The 23994-nt window shown below is 34.8% G+C and overlaps 1 protein-coding gene across 4 annotated transcripts in view; it reads right to left on the reverse strand.

The window, feature by feature from the left end:
* Nucleotides 1-6160: 6160 nt before the first annotated feature.
* The window catches only part of LOC149807359 (ferric reductase 1-like), a 144592-nt gene continuing 126758 nt past the window's right edge, over nucleotides 6161-23994 (reverse strand). For all 4 annotated transcript variants that reach the window (XM_089965857.1, XM_089965847.1, XM_089965864.1 and 1 more), the window contains exon 16: nucleotides 6161-14878. In XM_089965857.1, the coding sequence (XP_089821983.1) occupies nucleotides 14786-14878 (93 nt within the window). In that variant the 3' untranslated portion in view covers nucleotides 6161-14785. The remainder of the gene's footprint in view (nucleotides 14879-23994) is intronic.

The raw sequence follows: 23994 nt of genomic DNA on the forward strand, positions 1-23994 counted from the left end.
CTTTGTATCTACTTGCAACATCAACTACAGTTAACGCGTACTTGTATGTACGTCTTCGGATAGTATCATGTGGTAGAAATAATATATCAGCCTGATGAACCTCATTTGGCACACTAACATCAAAATGTGCAAAGTGAATTTGCCATATTGCCTGTTGGGATAACCAATTTTTAGCAGTAACTTTTGCTGCTTCAGCGAGTTTACTAATTGCTGCGCTACCTCTCCAGTATCCTCTTGGGGAATAATAAATTGACTCCATTATAATTAATTACCAGCGCCTAATACAAGCTTAGATTTCATCGCAGATTTTATCAACCAGAATGCTAACTTTTCTTTGAAAGATTTATCAGTGATGGCATTTAACGCATGAATTAATTTCACATCCGCGAGATGGCGCTGTTGCAAATCCTTACTTCGGTAAGCTACATCATGAGCATGACACGCCTTATCAATAGCGTTTATCGGATACTCACCTGGATTGGGCTGATCCTGAGGATCAAGTCTGATATCAAGTTGGGTTCCTGGACCACAATAATTATATCCTAGAAGATGTTTTTCTCCTGGGTATTTAGCCCATGGTGTTCCTGGTAACTTGGCTAACTTGACTGTGATATCACTGCCCTTTTTTTAAAAATAAATTTAAACTTTTTTATACCGCATCGTTCACACTTGCCTGTAAGCGCTTGTCGATTATTTTTTGTTGTAATTGTTGTCATATCCGCAGTTGGGGTATGTGCTCGGCATTTCACACAATATAAATTCATATTTATTTTATGATATATCTAATGGAGATCACTGACTTTTCTGCGTCAAAGCGACGAGAGCCAATTAAACATAACTCAGTGCTACCAAATTCAATTTGAATGATTATTATAGGCCCATCTGGGTCGGGTAAGACACAGTTGTTACTTAATTTAATAATGAAGTGGATGAAGTGGGATAAATTATATTTGATAGCACCATCTGTGGACGATCAGCGATGTTATCAGGTATTAAAAGATTTTAACGAAAGTGCAAAATCGATAAATGAAGATGTTGATTTTATAACTGATATTGACGAAGCACCAAGTATCGATGACATTGATGGGAGTATTAATAATTTAGTCATGTACGATGATATCATGTTGGACAAACAATCAAACCCTGCCAGGATATTCTCACGCGGCAGGCAAAAAAACACCGATGTGATTTATGTAACTCAACGGTATACACAAATTCCGAAAGTGATCGGAGATAACTGTAACGTTCTCGCGGTATTTAATGGCGTTGACGCACACACGTTACAAAATATTCATCGAACTTGGTGCAGCGGTGACATAGACATAAATAAATTCAGAAATTTTTTTAGTCGTGCTCAGGCAAAACCATACGGATTTGTAACGATAAATTTACATGATCCTCAGACACGGTATTGAGTTCGGTTAGATACAATTTTTAACTAGAAATTCTAGGATTAGAAATCCTTTAGGATCAGAAATACTTTGTATTTTGAGCAGCAGAGAGACTAGGCCACCAAGTGTTTCATCTAGTAGACCCCGGAGTCAACAAGTATTTTTATAGATAGTTATTTTTCATGAAATAACTCTTCTAGTCAGCAGAGAAGGCTTATTTATCATAGTTTTCTGAATAGAGGGTTTATTTTGTGAAATAAGACCCTCTATCAAGAGTGTTCTCGATAGAGGGTTCTGTTGGACGGAATAGATGGTGGGCTCAGTCTCTCTGCTGCTAATACTGATTGAATCAAGATCAAGCTAGAGTATTAAAATAAAATATCAGAAACTGCGAAGGCAGTCTAGCATGGAGTAATTGGTGGTTAGTTGGAAATTGGAAATCGAGTGGGAGTAAGTACGAGATACAGTAGACAGAGAGCAAGTGGGATAGGATGAACTTTTGAGTTGTACTGTATAGATTTAAATTTAGTACCTTTGAGAAGAGAACAATGCTATAGTTGGCATTAAAACTGATTTAATATGAAATAGCTACATATTAGTTTTTAAACATTCTTACTGTATATTTATTATTTGTTTGGTAAACAGGTTTGTAATTAAACAGCCTTTGATACTCTGAAAATTTGAGCTGTCTTTCCAATAAGAGAGAAATATTAGCATACAAAAACATCTGATAAAAATTGTTGATTTTTGGGTATGTTTGAAGTTACTTCACAGTCATTCTAGTCTTTCATTTAGAAAATAAAAAGATAGCCAAAATCTCAAAAAAGAATCAATTAAATTTTGTGTTCAAATAATATTTCTGCATTTTTAATTGAAAGTAATTGTTTGACAAATTTCATTAAAATGAAGGTGCAAATGTTTCTCACAGGAAACAAATCCTGTTCAGTTGCATTAGAGGTGAAAAACCCCAAAACAGTGATGTGCCTTAAAGTAAAAACATGCATTGGTTAAATGAAATCATTACCAAAATAATTTATTTATACTTAGCAGCATTCAAAACTGCCATCTGCCCCACAACCGAAACCAGCAACTTTCACGATAGACCAGTAATATTTCAAGCTTTTTACTTTTTGTTTCAACAGTTGCTGACCCAAAGACAGTAGCATTTGAAAGGTCATTTTACACATTAGTACTTAAAAGAAATAATTACTTCTAAATATGAACACTAATAGGTCACTCTTTGCTTTTTTAAACAGGACATTGAAAATAAGGCCTAATAAAGATTCATTCAGTAGCACAAACATTATGAAAGCAGATCTTACTGCATTAACTCAATGAAAAAGGAAATGAAATGTATCCCTTGTTTTCTCCACTCGCTTTATGACTATGAACAGTCAATAACTGGATGCAAAGTTACTTCTGCTGAATTTCATTTGGTTTTATGTTACAAATTGAGAATATATGATGCTACTGTACACTTCATATAGTAAAGGTATAATAAGAAAAGTCAAAACTGTTAAAAAAAATAGAACAAAAGCAATAAAACAGGCCTGCAAAAAAGCATGCAATAAAATATGTTGTAATATCTTTGCTAATATAAAAAAGGAAGACATGTTACAAATAAGCAATGTTAATTATGCATACATACTCAAGACAATATTCACCGTAAGCTACCAAAATATATAATGAATATTTACATCATAGGTAATGCCTACAACCTCAATTCTGGCACAAATCCCACCTTCTTGCGTTGCACAGACTGTCAACTACTGGCACTTGTGATAATTTCCATAATGAGAAGCACCATCATTAAACCAAATATTCCAACTTAAAAAATTCTTTTTTTCTCTGCCTATAAAATTCATTACTAATGAAATTTGTTTCACTAAATTAACATCTCTATCATCGGGACTCTGTATCAATGTGATTAGCATGCTTAGTATGGTTGGTAATTCACCAGGTACACTGACATTCTTAACAATCTTTAAGCGTCTCCTTTTCCAAACAATAAATTCTTGTTGCATTTCTGGTGTTTGTTTTTCTTTTTGTTTGTAGAACTATGTCAGTTTGTTCATCATGTAAATGTAATGTCATTGGTGACATGGGTGAATTTGGCCCTGATATCTCTAGTTACAAGCTTCAGATGATATAATTGATTTAATTTCTCTAAATTCTGTGTAAGTTCATGAGCTGTGACAGACATGTTACCTGAATTAACAAAATTAATAAAGGCCCAACATGTCTCAATCATCACACAAACTTTATATATGATTAAGACCCATATTATAATAATGTATTCAAACTGTTGACTGGAGTGAGCTCTATCAACATTGTTTCATAATATAACATCTTTGACAATAAATGTGTCACTCAAATGATACGTATCTATTCATATTACCTTATCTCTTAAAATCTTAAAGATAATTTGTATTTTCCTTCAAATATGCCTCAACTGACCTAGACATTACAACTTCAAATATTGTCAAGATTGTTTTCAACCTATAAATGTGCCAAATCGCTCAGACTGGTTTAGAAATTTAATAACCCAAATGCCATTAAGTTTATGCTATTATATGTATGAAGAAGACTGACCATCTAAGTCTAGTATGGTTTATCATGGGATAAACTGCTATTCAGTAAAACTAAGATCACAAGACCATGTGAAACCTGTGTTGTGATGTTTACCACTTTATCATAAAAAGATTTCAATAGAGTTAAGTTTACTAGAAATGGAAAAACAAAGATTAAAACACATATATATGGTTACAACTTTATAGCCAAGTCAAAAATCAGCTACAGCTTCCATAACATAAGGCCACTTTTCATGTCTAAAAGCTGAAACTGGATAAACTGCTTGATTTTATTAGTGATGGAATGTCTAATAAGTCCTAATCTGATTCACAATGGGGTTAAAAAATTAAATATTTAATTTGTTTTTCAAAGGATCATGTGTGAATTTTTGGCAGGAATTTCATTGATTAGCAATGCAATTTCTGTCAATTATAATCAACAATAGTAACTGACCACAGCACAAAAACCATCATTTTCCATTTTGCACCTTCCTTTGTGAAGGGACAAGGCACAAAAAAGTAATATTTTATTTTGGCTAATAATGCATTGTACTGAAGAAAAAAACAGGGTGGGGGTAATATGGAAATGTGAAATCAATGCAGAGAGCTTTTTAATGACGAATTTTAAAGTTACTATTTCTCCTGAATCACCCCCTAGCATGGACCCTCTAAAAATCTGGATTCTCCAACATAAGTGGATTGTAAAAAAAACTGACAAGAGCATACAGCTACCCATTTTTATAGTGACAGATATTCTTACCAGAATATGAACATTTTATTTGATTAGGAGTTTGGATAGTGACATTGATAATGACTGATCAAACATTTTGTACTTTGATTCGACACATGGTCTTAGATTTGCATGTGTAAATACTACATGACTTTTTCAATTACTTTACTTTTAATGAATCAAATTATGTTTTTATGACATTTAGTTCAAGTTTTCTTAAAACTGAAAATGGAATAGTTTTAAATCATATTTAGAATTCTGGTTTGTTTACTTTTGTCAGCTTGATAAATAAGCTACACAAATTTGTATCCTATATAACAATAACTAATGGTGCCATGTGATCACATGGCATTGTTATTCCAATAACACCAGTAACAAACAAAATAGTTATAATGCAGCCTAAATTTATATCATGCTAGGTGCATGAAAAGATTTATTTGTTTCATATTAAGAACGTGTTTGAAGAAAAGCTTCTTCTTATACAAAGAACATAACAGCAACTTCTGCCACTCTTCTATGATTTAAACTTCTCTACAAACCCTGAACTAATTTACATAACTAACATGACTTGTAATATTAACTTTTTCATCTGTTACAAAGAAACATCTGAAAATAAACTGTAACAAAAACTAAGAGTGATGAGGGTTAAGACATTGGCATCTTTAAGCTTTTAAGTTAAAAATTGCCCAAACCTAAAAAACTCGTTTCACAATGAGAAATTCTCAATTTTGTTTAGGTGTGGCTTCCAAAATGTTATTCTTGGAAGCACTCCAATGTTCTTTAGCCATTTCTCATCACATCTGCACTAGGAAGACATTATTCCTTACTTTTTTCCACATCTGAGCAGCTAACTATACCAATGAGCCAAGGTGAATTTACTAAACATGCTGAATTTTCTATTTCTCTACCCCACTGAGACTTCAGAGTTTCACAAGGTAAATGATCATCAATTCCCATACCCCCTTTTGTGGTGAATGGGTAAAGAAATAATTAGAAAACAAATTCAAGAAGTTTCTTGAAGGCATGTGTTATATCAATGACTCTTCAGCAGAAACATTCAGAGCTGTCATGAAACTTAGGGCTAACTTTAAAATCAATGAGTAATAATTCACTGTTAGGTGCAAAAATGGAAAACTAATAGTTCATTGTTAAGTGCAAAGTCATCTTCTACTACAGGCATACAATGTGTGCCTCTTATTTCATATCAACAGTAACAAGAGCCTGTGCCTCCAACATACATAGGACAAAATCTGAAAACAACAAAGATCCTGATCTGCCATCACATAAGACACCTGCAGATCAGGGTCTATGCTGTTTGTTCTAATAATCACTCATAACAAACTGCACAGACCCAGATCTGCCAGCACATTATGTGATGGCAGATCTGGGTCTGTGCAGGTTGCAGTTGGACTCATAGTATATACAGTATTGTACAAAATCATTTCCCAAAGTAAAGTAATACCAGGACATATAGCACAAAAGCATGGGTTTTATTTGATTAAATACAGTGCAAGGAATACATTCAATTATAAACAGGTGTATTGCAGAAAGAATTAATTCATAGATGTTGATATAAGTACAAAACATAGCATAAGCACACAAGCAAATCACATTTTAAATTATTTGCAAACAATAAAACTTTTTACATGATAACCCATTTGACCGAGCTGTACTCTGCCCCTGAAATTTTCCAAGGCATAGGGAGAGGGACATGTACAAAATGTTCAATTTACTGGTGCAGTTATGACCGGATCTTTTATTTTGTAGTCAGATATAGAAAGTTAAAAAGTCTGTCCCCAGAGCTTTCAGCAGTTTATTTTTTGACAGAGGTGTCATTTGATACTGCTCATACTAAAAACATACCCATGTAAAATATGAAAAATCATGTGCTATATTTGTAATAAATTCTGAATTAAATATATTTTACTCCTACTATTGTTCATACTAGGCATCTTGTTAAAATTAACAATAATTGATAATCTGAATATCTCCATTAATTGTTAATTCTTCTGAAATACAGTCTGTTTTCATCTAAAGTCGAAAATATAAATCAACAAAAACACATTTCAATTAGGAATAAAAACGTTTCGTTGTGTGCTGTAAATTATCTACAAATTTACAAGATATACAAAATCTAAAGATCTGCAACCTCCCTTCAAAGAAAAGCAGGTGTTATAAAACAATATCTGTACAGAAATTAAGGTTACACATTCTTCAATGTACCGAATCTCTCCACATTTTTGTTGTACTGAATCTACACATTTTTTCTTTCCTGCTCCTTACATTTTCAATCCAAATTATTTTGTAAATGCATTATGATCTTGTGTACGAGCTACAGTTCTCTTTCAAGGACAAATTTATAGCTGTGAGCCTAACTGTGGAAGTCCAAGATTTATTTTCATAATCCAAGAAATGTTCATTTGCTACTCCTAAAAAGGTCATTTGGTTGGTTGGTTATAACTGCACTTTTAATACAATATTGGCTGTACACATATCATGCTGAGGAAATGGGAGCTAAACACCCTTCCAGACGAAGCAGCCATTAGAGGTTTATATATTACGAGTCCAGCACTCTTATCACTTAGCTATCATGGATCCCTCTCCACATAAGGACTTTCTTCAAAGGCAGTTAACTACCCTGATTTACCAGACAGCACAGTAAGATGATCTCCCCTGATATTGCAGGAACAATTTCACACCAAAATAAGAAAAAACATGCTTTTGTTTTTTTTTAGTGATTGTTATCTCTGTTTGATACAAATATATTGACAATAAAGACCTATATAAAAATCATGACTACATGGAACAAAACATTTCCACTAAAGGTTAGCTGAATGTCTCCGAAACATAATTCTAAACATTACAGAAGCAAAACCTGTATCTATAGGATACTTAATTACTAACAGCTATCCTCGTGGGACAATTGATTTCCAAATATGCTATATGTATGAATCCACACATTAGGTAATATCCCTCTGAGGTAATTTCCTGCACAAGAACCATTTCAAATCTAGATGCAAAACAATTTAGAAAAATATAATACTATGATTTCATTGATGAGAGAAGCATCTGTAGACGTGACATACACCATTTACATGCTCCATACATGGAAAATATGTGTTTGTAGCACTGTATATATTCCTAAAGTGCATTTATGGAGATGAAGGGATCACTTAAATGAGGGTTTCTACTCTTAATTATGCGATTCAAATGTCAACAACAAACCATCACCGATATCAGCTTGCTTGCACTTCACAAAGAAATTTGATCCTCTTAATGCAATCAAGGTTATTAATGGTTGATATAAAAAATACAGCACATTCCAAATGAGAGATACAAATTTTGATCACTTGCACTATCTCTGAACAAAAATTGTATTTTATCAATCTTAATGTATCGGGTGTGATTTTGCTTCTGGTAAACTCCAGGGTTCCATCAGTAGAGAATTTCATGAACTATTTACAGAAAATAGAAAGGAGAAAAGGAAAGAAAGAAAAATAAAATGTATTAATCTTTTTTGGAAATAACAGTTTCTGATTATACTTCAAGACCTACTGTGTACAGTTTTGTAGGAATCTTTTGACTGATAAATGAAAGAAAACAAAATTAAATAGTCTTTTCATATTTCCTCCAGAGAAATCCTGTGTGTATATGCGTAAGTTTGCTTAAAAGTTTGAAATTGCACATTTTAGAACCATTTATATCCCTTGTAAATGTAATGTAATAAAAGCAATTAAATTTGATACTTGAAACAAAAAGTACTTTTCCCCCATTTTTCAAACAGAAAATCTGGCAATTTAACTAGAAGTATTAGTTATGGGTACATTACAAAGTGCCCCTGCTCAATTCAATTTCCTTTGCAAGGCTTTTAAAATAGAAACTCTTGAGAAACCAAAGTTAAGAGAATGGAAATTAAGGTCCATAACTCCTCCAAATGATGAAGTGAAATGCTCAAAATCAAATTTGTTTAAGGTCTTTATAAAAGTGTATGATAAATTTGGTTGAAATCCAAGGTACATGAGCAACATACCACTGTGGAAACCTAAGACAGTAGGACTGGCCATCAAGGGCCTTAACTCCTGTAACTTATACAGAATGCTGTAAATCGAACTTGTTAAAGGTCTCATCAGTATAGAGCTGGATACAGGATTTGGCTGAAATCTAACAATCTTTTGTAAATTATGCTACAGAAACCATAGTCAGGCAGATGGGCATTCATGTGGCATAATCCATAGTAATGATGTAATGAAATGCTAGAACCTGAATTTCTTCAAGGTCTCGTCAATAAAAAGCTGCATGCCATATCTAGTTGAAATCAGACAATCCATGGTAAAGTTACAAAACAGATCTGAAAAGTTTGAAATCAGGTAATTAGAGGCCATAATGCCTCTAAATTATAAAACAGAATGATGGAAATTAAAGACTTTCAAGGTTTCATACATATAATTCTACTTGCCAAATTGTTAAATCCCAAAGAAAATTCCAGTTAAGCCATCCTGCAAACACCAAATTATTGAAAGACGGACATACTGACAGACATGGTTTATATATGCTCCTCAACTTTGTTGAGCATGGCCTTAATTAAACAAGGTTTGACACATATTACATATTAAATATTAAATTATTACAAATGGGCTTGATTTATATATTGATTCAGTAAGTACATATAGTGTGCTATAAAAACAACACAGAAATTTCTATTCACGAATATATGTCTATAAATGCAGCATTCATTCCAATGCACATATTTCTGTCATAGTATGTGCAGAAAGCTTACATACACATGTATGACTTCTGCATCATGAAATCTAAGGTACACATTTTCCCTTCACTATCAGTGAATAAACATAGAAATGGGGTCAATACACTAATAGGATATTTATGTTCAGATCTATCACAAGGCAAACTTGATCATACATTAATAAAATATTAGCAAAAAAGACAATGAATACAGGTATTTGCACAAAAGCATCAAGACAAACACTTTGATATTCAGATTCCCAACTGCAATTAAAGAAAACTTACATTGCTAAATATGACAAGAAATTTTCATGTTAAGAGGTAAGCTCAGTCAGACTAGCCTGATGTTGCAGACCAGATAAGCATCAACTGTTGTACTATATTAAAGTGCTGATATATCCTTAGATCTGTCATTACAAATGTATTAATGCAGAGCTTTGCAGACAGCACTGAAGTGCTGATGCATCCTTAGATCTGTCATTGTACATGTACAAATACATCTTTGCATTGTGGTGCTGATACATATCCTTAGATCTGTTGTTGCACATCAACATGCATCTTTACATTGTAGTGCTGATACATCCTTAGATCTGTCATTGCACATAAAGCATCTTTGTATTGTAGTGCTGATACATCCTGAGATCTGTTGTTGCACATCACATGCATCTTTGCATTGTGGTGCTGATGCATCCTTAGATGTCATTGCACATCAACAAGCATCTTTGCACTGAAGTGCTGATAAATCCTTAGATCTGTTGTTGCACATCACATGCATCTTTGCATTGTAGTGCTCATGCATCCTTAGATGTCACTGCACATAAAGCATCTTTGCATTGAAGTGCTGATACATCCTGAGATCTGTTGTTGCACATCACATGCATCTTTGCACTGTAGTGCTGATGCATCCTTAGATGTTGTTGCACATTTATCAACACACATCTTTGCATTGTAGTGCTGATAAATCCTTAGATGTGTCATTGCACATGTATCAACACACATCTTTGCACTGTCATCATCATCATTGGCGACTCAGTCTCAAAAGACCATGCGAATAGCGCCCTTGGGGTGTTGTCTGTCCCTGTTGGCATCGTCTGCTGTGACTGTGCAGGCCTATACGTGAGTGACAGTCCCTATTGTAATTGATGCAGTTATACTGGGAAGTCTGTGTTACTGTGGTTGCTGCCGCGTTCTTCTTTCTCTTATGTTTCTCCGCTGCCAACTGGCCTCTCCTCGCATCAGCGACTGATATGCCATTGTTTACCGTCAGTCTCCAGGTGCCTCAGTCCTCGGCCAGCTCTTCCCAGCCATCGGGTGAAATGTTGCATGCCTTCATGTCCCTCTTGCATACATCCTTGGAACAGAGTGAGGGGCGGCCGACTCTTCTCATGCCAGTGGCCAGCTGTCCATATAGGATATCCTTTGGCAGCCTTCCATCCTCCATGCATCGGACGTGTCCCAGCCATCGAAGGCGGTGTTTGCTCAACAGAGAGTACATGCTGGGGGTACTTGCATGCTGCAGGATCTCGCTGTGTGGAACAAGGTCTTGCCAGCTGATTTTCAGGATGCGTTTTAGGCACCGTATATGGAAGGAGTTGAGCTGGCGTTCTTGCCTCATGTAGGTACTCCAGGTCTCACTTCCATATAGAAGGGTGCTGAGAACACAGGCTTGGTAGACTCGGACCTTGGTGTGCTCTGTCAGCGCGCTGTTTTCCCACACCCTCTTCGTTAATCGAGCCATGATGGCGTTTGCCTTTCCAAGCCTTCTGTGCAGCTCCATATCCTGATAATTCCTTAGATGTGTCATTGCACATGTATCAACACACATCTTTGCATTGTAGTGCTGATAAATCCTTAAATGTGTCATTGCACATGTATCAACACACATCTTTGCACTGTAGTGCTGATAAATCCTTAAATGTGTCATTGCACATGTATCAACATGCATCTTCGCACTGTAGTGCTGATAAATCCTTAGATCTGTCATTGCACATGTATCAACACACATCTTTGCATTGTAGTGCTGATAAATCCTTTGTTCTGTAGTTATACATACATCAATATACATCCTTGCAGACAGCTTCTCTTCTGTTTTGGAACAGTTTTCCTCTCTTCTGGCAGCACATGTTAACAATACTATTGTGCAACCTACCTTAATGGATGCTTCATAGTAAAGACACCTGCTCATTAAAGGTATATATGGGTTCTTTGTCTTGAAGTACCATTTTACATCTCCATATACAGGACAAATTATTGTGGTTTCTTGAGTGTCCTTTACAGACAGGTCTGACTTTAATTATGCCATTTTATCTTAACAACAGTTTACTATGATCTCCAGAAAAATGGGGAAGGGGCATTTTGATAATTTAACTGGACAAGAAGACACTCTAATGACATCATCAGTGACCAAGTTGTTCTGTTCTACTGCTTACTCCTAACAAACTGCACTGGGCCAGATTTGAGCCTATACCGTCTGCAGCTGGATCTAACAAACATGCAATTATATCTGGCAACTGATAATAAACACTTATCACACAGGAATTCATGCCTGCTAAATGTTGATATTGAGTGTACAAAAGTTCAACGTTTACATCAAAATAATTTGTTTCCAGATTTTCCCACTCAGAAATATTACTGAAGCGAAAGAGTAAATATCATTATACATAAGAATACACTAACTTTTTCAAATGCCAACTTACACTTATCCCAGTGGTGAAAATCATATATGGCAGATATCAAATGTATCCCTTTCTCTTTACTTAATTATTCTTTAGTTCAGATTAGAAGATCTGCTAATTGGCATATTCGGCTGCTGTTTAAAGTTATAAAATGACTTAGAAATAAGAGAACTTGATGCTGCAAGTAAATTACAGGATTAAATACAAAAATAATAAATATATCTTTATTGATATATATACATGAACTGAATGGTCTATCACTAAGTACAATAACAATTAATAAAAAGCATATTATGTAAGCACTTTACATAATAGCAGTAAGTCTAACAGAGGATAGGATACAATTTAATATTTGATTTTGATATAACAAATATAGTTTAACAATCTCTACCTCTTAGACTTTATTCCATGCTGATGCTTTTGTTTCATTAACAGCATGTTCATTATATGAACAAGTTTTATGATGATTACTCCTCTAATGCCAAGTGTACAAAGAATTCCTTGGGGACAGTCTATACTGACTATTTATACACCGAATCTATTAAGACTGATTACACTGCATATTACTGTATCATAAGAAGTCAGTATCCAAACAAAACAAAATGCTAGGACACTTACATCCTCCTTTATTCCAAAGATAATTTGTACATGACTGTACATGCTATTGTGTAGAAGCAGAACTTACTGCAAATAATCAAAATATTGGTAATGGAAACATTAGATTATAGAAACTGAAAATGATTCAAATGAAAACCTGATGATATTTAGGGTAGAAATTATAATGAATAAGAGTAATGTGAATGGCTCATTTATGCCTGCCCTTTTTAATAATTCTCTATGTAGGAACTAGTAAGGCATGGGTCTCAGTGACAAAAGCTTTTAATTAACATATGTGGCCTTGAACAAAAGATACTGTGCAGAAATGATTATTTTCTTATACTTGCCCTAACTGTGACCTATGACCACTGGACCCCAGAAACAATACATTGCATTTCTACCCTTGATGCAAGCCATCCACAGAGTCATTGTGCAAAGCACGTTTTCTTTATGCCACAATGACTGCGACCTTTGACCTCAAAATCAACAGACCACTTCCATACCTTAGATGCAAGCCCTTCACAAACTTTGGACAACGTATATGGTTTAGAATTAAAGTTATTCTTCATTCCTTTTTCTTCTTTCAGTCAGGGTGACCCTTATCTTTGACCTTTAGACCCAAATCAATAGAATTCTACCTTACTCCAAGATAAATTCAAGTCATCCACAAAGTTTAGTCCTGGTTTGTGAAGCTGCTTTACAGAAACCATTTTTCTTGCTTCAGCCAGTGACCTTGACTTTTGGCCTTTTGACTACAAAATCAATAGTCTTTCTTACCTAATGTTCAAGAGATCTCCAAATGTTGGTGAAGAAACTTGGCTAAGAAATGAAATTTGTTTCTGAAACAATTTTTCTTCCTTCAGTAAGAGAGACTTTGATCTTTAACTTTTTCACTACCATACCAATAGGCTTCTTCCATACCCCAAGTACAAGCTGTCCACAATATTTGGTCCTATGATGGAGAACAAATGTTGCTGATTGGAAATAATTTTGCTTCTTATAACTACTGACCTTGAACCTTGATCTTTTGACCCCAAAATCAATAGGTTTTGTTTTCTTTTCTTTCCTCATGTGTAAACTAGCCCAAAAATTTTGACCAGGTATGTCAAGTAGAAACAACTAGAAACCATTTTCCTTCTTTCAGTCCTAGTGACATTGACATTTGACCTTTTGACTTGAAAATCAAATGGCTCCTACCCCAAATGCAAGTTAACCACAAAATCTGGCAGAGGTATGTGCTAAAGAACTCAAGTTACAATGCAGAAATTGAAAAGTTAATGGAAAGACTTATAATATACTCTGCCAATATAGTGGAAATATAAAAATGAAGATTATCAAACAGTTCACCATCCATCAGTTTTTCATTAGTTAACCAGCTTTATCTCATTAAATTTATTAACAAGTGATGTGTCTCGAGGTAAATGTGTGGTCACATCTATTTAAGTTGTTATCATGTACACCACTGTATTTTGCAATGTTGGTTTACAAAAATCTTGTGATCCACCACCTTTAAACATATGCAAGTCAATTATTTTTTAACAAGCATGTTAGGGTGATAACAGTATGTAAACAAGATTTAAATAATGTTTTATAAAACTTCTAATTTCCATGGAACTTATTATACTACACAATTAAAATAGATGTATACATAGGAATAAACTGTATGACAAGTACCTGCAACATTAGCTTTGCACAACTCAAATTATGTATCTATATTTATATAAGCAGAATATATTTGTCAATTTATCACACATGCATTGGAGATGACCGGCCTTTTTCTGGACAACTCCATGCTTTTATGAAACAATAATTATGAAACAATAATTTTTTTATGACAGACACTAAATGTGTTAAAAGATCTGTTTGCACCTTAATTTTTACAGCTGCCCCCAAAATAACAGGTTATGTAAATATATGGCAAAGTCACACATTTCCCTTATTAAGGTTTATTCCACAATATCAGATTAATCTCATAATGGCTATAAACTAACTTGTCATATATGGATAATTACACAGCTTCACATTGCAAAAATCTAACATAAGAGCACCATCTTCAAGTCAGCAATCATCCATGCTGCCTGCTTATGCCACAGCTAAAACGATGACCATGATGATAGTGACAATAAGGGTCACAATGAAGTGGGTTATAAGCACATTCCTCTTGAATATTCTCCCCTGAAAACCAAAATAATTGCATTAGTCAAGAAATTTCAGGATTTATAAAAATTTATATACATGTATGAGTTAGATGAATTCTACAACAACTTTTATTACATGCATTCATGTTTTTTATTGGCTAACATGATGTCATGTAATTCCCAATTATTCATCATATTATACTGTCATGTCATGTAATTCATGCTGATTTATCACATTTCAATGACTTGACACATAATTTTGCAATAACTGATCACAATGCACTGTCATGCCATACTTCACTGTCATGATGTCATTTGAATCATGATAACTGACTGACATGTCATGTGATTTGTGATAATGGCTCACACTGCATTATCACATCAGAATCAATAATTCATCATACTGCACTAAATTATGTCATGTGATTCATGATAAATCATCATAATGCTCTATCCTGTCATGTGATTTGCAACAATTTGCCATACTGCACTGACAATCTGTAAAGTGATTTGCAATAATTTATTATTTTGCACTGTTATGTAGTTGCAATAATTCAACACACTATACTGACATATGACATGAGATTTGTGACAATTCATCAAACTGCTGACATGTCATGTGATTTGAAATAATTTATCATTCTGCAATGTCATAATGCCATGTAATTTGTAATAATTCATCAATCCTGCATCAACACAATGTTGTAATTTATGATAATTCATCATAGCGTCCTATCATGATGTCATGTAATTTGCTACAATTCATCACACTGTACTGACATCATGTCATGTGACTAATGATAATTCATCGTATTATCTTATGTCATGTAATGTGTCATAATTCATTATACTATCCATTCATGACATCATGTAATTTGCCATAATTCATTATGTCACATATGGATAATTACACAGAATTCCAGTTATCTCCCTTATTTCGGCTCAACAATTAAAAACAAAATCAACCGTTAATTTAGATAACCTAATTCAAATCCCCATTAATTCGTCAACCTTTGTGTCAACTATCCAGGATATACCTCTGCGTATTGCATTATTCAATGCCGTCAGTAGGACCACCGGAAAAGCGCACAGAAATAGTTAATTTTATCAACGACCAGAATATTGACCTATTTTTCCTGACAGAAACATGGCTAAAAACATCAGGCGATGAGCCCAAGTGTGCGGATCTAACACCCACTGGTTACTCCATCAAGTCGTTCCCCCGTAATTCTTGAGGAGGTGGAATTGCTGTCATCACAAAGAACACCATGATAAAACATCTTAACCACACCACAACATTCAATTTCAACCACACATTGTTTGATCTAGTCCAAACCACACTCACACTGGAGCAAAGGTCAGTTCATTTTTTCTGCCTATACCGCCCTCCTCATAGTAGAAAAAACAAGCTGGCTGACTCTCTCTTTTTGGAGCAGTTTCTGAATCTCCTGGACTATGGAAATTTGATAGGTGGCAACCTGGTTATTCTTGGAGATTTCAACTTTCACTTTGACAGTCCCGGAAACCCGAATACATCAAAACTCATAGATTCCATTAATGTTTTCAACCTGAAACAGTCAGTTAACCAACCCACCCATAAACACTGTCACATTTTAGACTGGATTCTTCATAGACCTGATGACAACATTCTATGGTCCTCCCTGGTATCCCATGACCTTGCATCAGATCACCTCTGCATTATATGCCATCTTGACGTATCAGTCCCTAACCCTCCACATTTATCTGCTACTAAGAGAAACCTCCGTATGATAAATAGAACCAAACTAATGCACGACATCCAAGCTAACTTAACAACTTGCTTACCTTCTACCGCAGAACAACTTGGTAACTGCCTGCGTTCATTGCTTGACAAACAAGCCCCAGCTACCAAGTGCAGAGTATCAATTCAAAAGTGTTCTCCATGGTATAGCAGTGTTAGGGACCAGCTTTGCACTGCAAAAAGAGACTACCGTAAAGCTGAGAAGCTTTGGCTTTCCACCAGACTCACTATTCATAAGCAAATCTATGAAGCCTCTAAGAAGAATGTCACAAATATAGTCCATGCAGCAAAATCAGCCCACTACACTACTAAGATCATGGAAAGTTTCAGCTGCAAACAGCTCTTCGAGATTACTAATAAGCTAATGTCAAGGAACAAATCTACACCACTTCCAACTACCTTCTCTCCAGTCGACCTTCCGGACATGTTTGCAAATTTCTTCCGTGACAAAGTACAAACCATTAGAGATAAGCTTGACATCACAATTTCAATTAACTCGTCGTCACCATACAGTTGGGATACAGAATTTGAGCAACAACCATTAGCAGCATTTGAACCTGTCTCTATGGATTTCGTACGTACAATCGTGATGAAGAGTGCACCAAAGTCATGTGAACTTCATCCAATTCCAACATCACTGCTGCTTGAGTGCTTAGATCCAGTATTGCCTTCACCATTAATACCTCTCTCTCATCTGGGGAATTCCCATCATTTCTCAAAACTGCCATTGTAAGCCTCTGCTGAAGAAACCAACACTAGACCATAACGATTTAATGAACAATCCGCCCAGTTTCTAACTTCCCATTCATATAAAGTATCTTAGAAAGGTTGTTCTATCCCAGCTTGTATCTCATCTAAATTCAAAGTCTTTTTAGAAATGTACAATCTGCATATCGCCCTTGCCACAGTACTGAAACTACTCTTCTAAAAATAGTTAATGACATTCTCTCTGCGTTGGATAGCGGAAAGATTACAGTCCTCACCCTCCTTAATTTGTCTGCAGCATTTGACACAATAGACCATGATATATTACTTCACCATCTCCAGCATGTATTTGGAATTGATGATACAGCCTTACTCTGGTTCAAGTCCTACTTGGTCAACAGGACACAAAATGTATCTGCAAATTGGATACACTCCAGCCCAGTTGATCTATGATGTGGTGTTCCACAGGGTTGTGTTCTTGGACCTGTTCTCTTCATTCTGTACACTCAGTCGCTCTCAAGTGTCATAGATCATCATCCAGTGTCTCACCAATTGTACGCTGATGACACCCAAATATACAAATCTAGCCACCCAACTGAAGTTGATGCTACCATCCAAGGTGTAGAGAGGTGCATTTCTGATGTGAAATCATGGATGACATGTAACAAGCTGCAGATGAATGATGATAAAACTGAGGCCATTCTGATCACAACACAAAGATTTTCTCATTCACATCTTTTACCTCAAACAATAAATATCAGCAATGCCAACATTAAATTCACACAATCAGTACGAAACCTAGGTGTTACTCTGGACAGTACTCTCACATTGCACCCACGTCATGAACGTATGCTAGGCTGCTTTTCTTGAGATGAGACACATCAGCTCAGTTCGCAAATATCTTTCAGTTGATGCCACTAAAACACTTGTGTGTTCATTAGTACTTTCAAGACTGGACTATTGTAACTCAATTCTGTCTGGTTCATCTCAATATCTGCTCCAGAAACTTCAAAAAGTTCAAAACACAGCTGCTCGGATCATACTTAGAGTACCACGATCAGAGCACACCTCCATGCTGCTCTGTACCCTACACTGGTTATTCATTCGATCAAGAATCAAACACAAAATTTGTTCTCTGTGCTACGTTTCACTGTCGGACTCTAGTCCAACATACCTATCCGACCTCACCCATGTGTACACACCAGCAAGATACTTACGTTCCTCTTCTGACAATCGTATACTCATTATTCCCACTATGAAAACAAAGTCATATGGACAGCGTTCTTTTGCATACCAGGGCCCAGCAACGTGGAATGAATTGCCCACTGAACTTAGACACAAAGACACAGTGATCCCATTCAAGAGTGCTCTCAAAACTCACTTATTTCAACTGCAAGAACAAACTTAAAGACCTAAAAATGCTTCCTACCTTAAATATTCTCAGCATGTTTTTTAATGTTTTCTAATTTCATGGTGTTTGTTTTTGTAATCATATCATTATATGTTTTTTATCTTACAGGTGCTGTCTAATGTTGTAAAGCGCTTAGAGCTTCTAAAGATTAGGCGCTATACAAAGTCCTCATTATTATTATTATTATTATTATTATTATTATTATACTGTCCTGTCATGACATGTAATTTGCCCAAATTCATCATATTGTCCTGTCATGTCATGTAAATTGCCATAATTCATCACATTGTACTGACATCATGGTATGTGACTAATGATAATTCATCATATTATCTTATGTCATGCAATGTGCCATTATTCATTATACTGTCCATTCATGACATCATGTAATTTGTCATAATTCAATATACTGTCCTATCATGACATGTAATTTGCCCAAATTCATCACATTGTCACATCATGATGTCATGTAAATTGCCATAATTCATCATACTGTCCTATCATGTTGTCATGAAATTTGCCATAATTCATCATATTGCACTGACATGATGTTATGTAATTTCCAATAATTCACCATACTGCACTTGTACAATCACTTTTGCTTGACATGATATTTTGGTGACACCATATTGTTCATTGGTTTGGTTTGATCTCTTATGACACAGCAACACAGGAAGGTTATATCATAACCAAGTGATAAGAACTGAATGGAATTTCCTTAATCTAAAGTATGTTAAATTTAAAAGTTTTACGATAAATTGTCTAATAAGACAGTTAGCGACCCTTCTTTAGGAGACTTAATGGGTTTTACGAACCAGCAAATCAATTATACTTTCCACTGGTCATTATCAACTTTATTAGTTTATATAGCTTTATATTCACCTCAATTAAGGTCTATAATTAAATAATACTTAAACATTTACTGATTCTGCTCAAAAGAAGTATAGTCTGACCCTGCTATAACATGGTAGTTGGGAGCCATAGAACACGACCGCGTTATATACTGAACCGTGTTATGTGCAACCAAGTCAGTTAGCTGAAAAAAATGTACCCCCAAAAAAATTGTGGGGGTGGGTGGGTAATAAATGTGGGCAGTAATATACGTGCTTTGTCGGCACAGTTACCATCTTAAATTGATGCATATTAAATGAGAAATACACCTGTAGTGAAAACAGAGAGAACATAATATAATAGTTTACTTTATTTAGAGAACCATGAATTGGTACATATACGTGAATCCTGTTTATATATAAATGTCTAATGTATAGCATGAATAGAGTATCAACACCGTGTACTCACATGCGAACCTCATCATATACATTGAATCAACAATACAAGCGATTCCATCGAAAATATGCACATACAGCTTTAAAATATTCATTAATTTTGTAAGAGGTCATATTAGTCTGAATTCAGTGGAAAAACAGCACAATCACGTAACGAATGATGAAGCACATTTACTTTAAAGTACATTCCAAGTCGGTAAAAGCTAGTTTGCGTTTTAAGCCGCCATTGGTAGCGTTCGTAAGCATAAACTTTTTCACTACAAAAAGGAAACTTTCACAGCACAGTTAATGTGTTCCAGTCACGTTGGAAAATGCAAAAATCCATCAGATTCCATCACTTTTATTTAAGTTTGGTACTGACTTCCTTTGAAGAAACGTTCTTTGCTGTTATTGAAAAATTGTAGTTGGCTTTCTTTGATGAAGGGTGCATGTGCTATTGAAGTCACTGCTAAAGGACAGCTTTGGAGAACCAAACAAATGCCCATTTCTTATTGTGGCGGCAACATCAAATAATTGTATTGCATGATTGAGACTGGTAGTTTTTCCATTTGCTGAGTACGTTTTCATAACAGTCGGTGCTTCAAAGGTAATCTGTTTCCTCTGAAATTTCAGCAAACTATTTTATCCTGGTACATTTTTAAAAAGGAATTGGCCGTCGTTTAGACTATTATAGTTACTGTCCCTCCATGCCTACTGAATAAACCAATAAGTAAGATGTATTTTTTTTTTTTACATCTGTGGTAGCAGCGTGATGCTGCCTTCCATGCATTCGTCTGAAAATTAACAAAGGGACAATGGACGATAGAGACGCAGGTGTTCTGATGACAGGGATTAATACAGAAAATGTGAGTGTTCTGAAGGATTTAATTCTGAGTGAAAAGAAGAGGAATTTTACTTACCATCCACATACCAATGTCAGTCTTTGTAAATATATTGATTACTAGCGAGTGGCCGAAAATCCGATGAAAGATAGATTACAAGACAATGCCTCGTCCTATTGATCTCCATTACCAGAAATGTAAACAACAAAAAAGTGGATATTTCACAACATACAGAACTCATGCTAGATATCAAGATGAACGGATTATGATATAACAATGCACTGTTTAGCTGGTTTGTCAGTATGGACAAAGAATTTGTTTATATAGATAAATTTCAGTGCATTTTATATCCAGTTTGCAGCTTCCTTTCATGGGGCCTCTGAATTTCTGCACTCCAAACCAATGGTTGTATATAAAAGTTTAAACAGCCAACAATGTCGCCAATAAATAAAAAAGCCACTTTTAATAAGAAAAAAATACTTTTTCATGTACGATAAAATTTCAGGAGCCAAGCCACGATCATCTTGTATCATTCATACGCGATCTCTTCCCCAAAATGATAAGCAAATTTTTGCGTTTTTTTCATACTTTATAAGAATTATTTTTTGTGTACAAGAAAAATACATGTATATGAAATTTCGGGAGCCACGCCACAACTGCGTTATATCCGAATTCGCGTCATAATGGAGCGCACTATAGCAGGGTCACACTGTACTGCCCTCCTGTGTTTGTTCTCCTCAAATTAAATGTCAGCACTAATACAGAAGATAAAGATATCAAAGTGCTGCAAAAATTTGCCTTGAAGATACCTGACGTGTTCAAATGTCTAGAGCTATGCATTGGTGATGGGCTACTCAATGGAATTCTCCAATTCTGGACTCTAATTCAATTTTAGTTATTGCCCAATTATTATCAAGTTTTTGCTTTCAGTATTCCCTGCTCTGACATTTTTATCTTAAGAAAAAAAATTGGTTTACTTCTAAATTTTGCATGTTACATTGTTAATTTAGTCCTTATATCAATTATACAATCTCAAACATATGCTGCGCTAGCAGGCATCAGTGACTTCAATGCAAAATTTTTCAGACAAAAGTGCAAGTATCTAAATTTTTAATTGCCAGATACCACAATCAACAATATACTCATGCAAGCCTTAATAAATACAATTGTCTTGATCAAAACTCATTATAAAAATAAAAAAAACAACTCCTGAATGCATTTTCCTCATAGGAAGCAAGTGGCTGCTATAATCTGCCTAGAAGCAAGTTTCCATGGAACTCGACAGTATGCATGTCTGATGTCTTGTCAACACCTAATCAGACACATACAGAAACTTTAATTTATGCTTTATTTAATGCAGCCATATTGGGAAGAACAATGCAACTCCCAAGGGGTGAGCTCTTGATATAAACAATGTATGTACATACACAGGATGATGAAATAGGAAAACAACAACTTTTGGAAGCAATATACACACTTGATTCTTTATTATGCTGGTAATTGAGTACCAATGACTTGTGTCCTCACTTCCTTGTTATTATGACAATTTCGTATTATTTTAAACATAAAACAAATAAGTTAAATCCTTTCTGATGGAAATGCATACAATTCCTCAAACTTGCAAAGTCTAACTGTACAATCCACTGACACTTTGGAAGCCATGTTGGTGGTGTAAATACATGTAAAAGTCCCAGTCTGGTTCATTTCCTGACCAAGTTTATTCCTTTTTATCATCTGATGTAAGGTTTTCTTGGGAAGTGTAATTAAACAGGACTGAATTCTTTAAATCATAACTGAAAGTGGTGCTAAATGTGCTTTAAACTGAATTCAGGGTGCACTGATGCTTCTGCACACCTTGCATCACATGCTACAGTGTGCAGTATTATCCGTATATCAGTTCACTGTGATATGCTTTTTCCAATGGTACATACCATGGTACTTTTTGACTGTATCAGTACAGTGGTAGTTTAAATCAGCAAGAAATGTATGGGAATTATTCATGACAAAATAGTTTTAAAATTATTCTTTTTTTAACAATGTGGTTGTATGTCAAAAATTAATGGTGAATATCACAAATATAATTCAATCATAATCCTTTAACCATGTGTGACATGTGTCATGTATGCCAACATGGTATCCAAATGGAATGTTGGGAAACATTCGGCTAAATCCAACTTTTGGAACAATTTTGGATTTAAAAAATCTAAAATGAAGCCAAAACACTCATGACATATTTTAGTTATTTACTAGCATATATGAATGTCTTAAGTACATGTATTCCTTTGTAAGACTGCAAATCATCCTATAATTTTCAAAAGCACACTTGTTTTCTGTCTGAACTTTATATAATTTCTAAAGTCCACTAAATATTATTTTGTTTGTTGAGTGTGTTTTATGCTTATTGGCCCTCTCTGATAAATATCTTGCCTGGGCATTGGCATCCCACTCAAAGTTACCCTGCCTGTTATATCAGTAGGGTTGTTTAGCAGTGGTCCTTGTGTGGCTTCATGAATCACTACCTGAATAGACTCTAGCTCCAGTTTCACACAAACTGATAATAACATGGCAGGCCAGTACCATTATTTAAATTATAAAATACCACACTGAGAGAAAATGATTTAAAAAAAAAATTTTAATCAATATAGTGATGCAGAATTAATCTGACTGATCACTTTTGTACATACCTTTCTTGTTGCCTAACAGTCTATAACTAGGGATGTTCTGTTCTATTTGTACACCTCTTTACAATAGTCTTTATAAACCTATTCTTCTGATTTAATGTACTATAATACTGAGGTATAGAAACAGTTATCTTAAGATGCATTTTAGACTTGTTTTTCTTTATTGTTCCTTCAACAAATTTAAAATTTGACTTTTTTCATTGTAATAATAATACTAAATAATCATGAACAATAATAAATCTTTTCAACTAAATTCAACTAATGTTAACTGAAAATATGTTAGCATGTGTATAATGCTGGGTACCAAACACCCCAGTTATTAAATGACATATGCAGCATGCTGGACCCCGACTCCCCCACCCAAATTTCAGTCAATATATTATTGTTTAATAAAATTTTTTTGTGTGGGAAAAAATATATGTGAACTTATAGTCTTTTTATCAGTCCAGGCCCTTAATTCTTCATATCA

The sequence above is a fragment of the Sinohyriopsis cumingii genome, chromosome 1, assembly GCF_028554795.1.
Source record: "Sinohyriopsis cumingii isolate HCF-2022 chromosome 1, ASM2855479v2, whole genome shotgun sequence".
Taxonomy (NCBI): Eukaryota; Metazoa; Mollusca; class Bivalvia; order Unionida; family Unionidae; genus Sinohyriopsis; species Sinohyriopsis cumingii.